The sequence below is a fragment of the Rhagoletis zephyria genome, unplaced genomic scaffold, assembly GCF_001687245.7.
Source record: "Rhagoletis zephyria isolate East Lansing unplaced genomic scaffold, Rhagoletis_zephyria_1.1 Rzeph_scaffold_55414, whole genome shotgun sequence".
NCBI lineage: Eukaryota > Metazoa > Arthropoda > Insecta > Diptera > Tephritidae > Rhagoletis > Rhagoletis zephyria.
The window spans coordinates 1-1,813 of NW_016212466.1; the positions used below are offsets into that span (position 1 = coordinate 1).

Consider the following 1,813-nt stretch of genomic DNA (forward strand, 5'->3'; position numbering starts at 1 on the left):
TACACAGATGCCAATAAATTGGATGTGGATATTGGTTTAGTATACTCACTAGGCCCTGGGTTCCCTGACTACAAAATCGACAGTCCTGAAGCTCAGACCGCCATACAAGAGTTGATGCAGTATTTAATGCAACGCATAGAGAAACGCAAAATATTGTGTGCTGACTTGGAGACTCGATGCGATAACTTCCGCTCACATTTGATGCAAATGGAACGGGAAAACCTACAGTTGCGTACTGAATTGGCGTCACTAAAGACAGTCTATAAACAGGAACGCGAACGAATGTTGGCAATGGAAAATAAGTTACGTGTTCACGAAAGTTCTATCGACGAACTGAACAATAAACTAGGTAATCGGGAAAGGCAGATTGACGAACTTTCGCGAAAGTTAAGGGATCAGCAAAATATGCTAACTCAAAAGGAGCAAGAGAAGGAGAAACAGAAAAAGAAATTTACATCCAAGCTAGCTGTTGAAGTAGACAAAAAGGACCGTGAATTGGAAATCAGGTTACGTGAACAACGCGATAAAATGCGCGAAAAGATGCGTGTGCGGGATGAGAAGCTACGACTCGTGTCAGACATTATACAATCGGAAGATATTCCTAGTATGGTACGGCGGAATAGTAATGAAAATGGCTTCGATGATAAGATGGCCATTGCAGAGCCGCCATCGACTAATCGTGCTGAGTCCACACAAATAAATAGTGCGCGGACTGAGCTGTATTCGACGCCGCGTCATGTTAGGGTGAGTACTTGCAGTATATGATGACAATGCATCCATATTTAATTTATTTTTTTTTACTNTGCAGAGCCGCCATCCACTAATCGTGCTGAGTCCACACAAATAAATAGTGCGCGGACTGAGCTGTATTCGACGCCGCGTCATGTTAGGGTGAGTACTTGCAGTATATGATGACAATGCATCCATATTTAATTTATTTTTTTTTACTCTCATCTACAGGGAATGGCAGCAGCAAACAATAGGCACCGGCGTTCACGTTCAGCTGGTGAGAAGTGGATCGAACATCGTGCCCCTAACCCTGTACCTCTCGGCACTATTCTGCAACCATATCTTAAAAATCGTAAATCGATCACCAAGCTAACTGATGCCAAAGAGCTTACCAATCACAAGAACACAAAATATTGTCTGGTTTCTCAGGAGGCAGACACCGATGGCGATGTCGAAACTAAGCTCTACAAAGGTAATGTCATTCCAACATGTGGTGGTGGTGCTCAAGTGGTATTTGATGATGTAGAGTGTTTGAAGCAAAAGTCTCCAGTGACTTCGCCAAATCGCAAACGTCCAAGTAATGGTGGAATGACCTTAAGTGGTTTGGGTGGCGGTGCTACTTCTTCGGCGCTGTCAGCAGCAGCATTCAGCGGCGGAACATCTGCAGCCCAAGACTTAGCATCGCGTTGTAATGTTGGCATCGAGGGTCATAACAACAAACGCACCAAGGTGTAGGAATGGCAAGAGGCGGACGCTGATCCGATTATCATGATGTAAGAGTGTCAAGAAAGCGGTCCAATTTGTATTAAATTTATTTTTACGTTTTTTAACAATTACGAACNATTGAAATCGTTACTTAATTAATCTAACAAAAACTGGCTGAATGGCATTTTCTGGTACTTTTTTGTTATTATCTTTAATTTTGTATTCCAATGCGGTATTATACATAATATTTGTAACCATGAATATACTCATAAAACCAATGTATTTGCAAGCTTTTAAACTGCAAGCCATGAAGTATTTTGAATAATAAATATGAATTTATAACTGACGAAATGTAGTGTTTTGCAATGTTTTTTTTTTT

General features: G+C 41.1%; 1 protein-coding gene across 1 annotated transcript; it reads left to right on the forward strand.

Moving 5' to 3' along the window:
* Positions 1–3: 3 nt before the first annotated feature.
* LOC108356199 (kinesin-like protein KIF23) lies at positions 4–1,564 on the forward strand (the record flags this gene model as incomplete). Its single annotated transcript, XM_017607321.1, has 2 exons — positions 4–744; positions 961–1,564. Coding segments are annotated over 2 exons (1,245 nt in total), but the record flags the coding sequence as incomplete, so codon positions are not given.
* Positions 1,565–1,813: the final 249 nt, after the last annotated feature.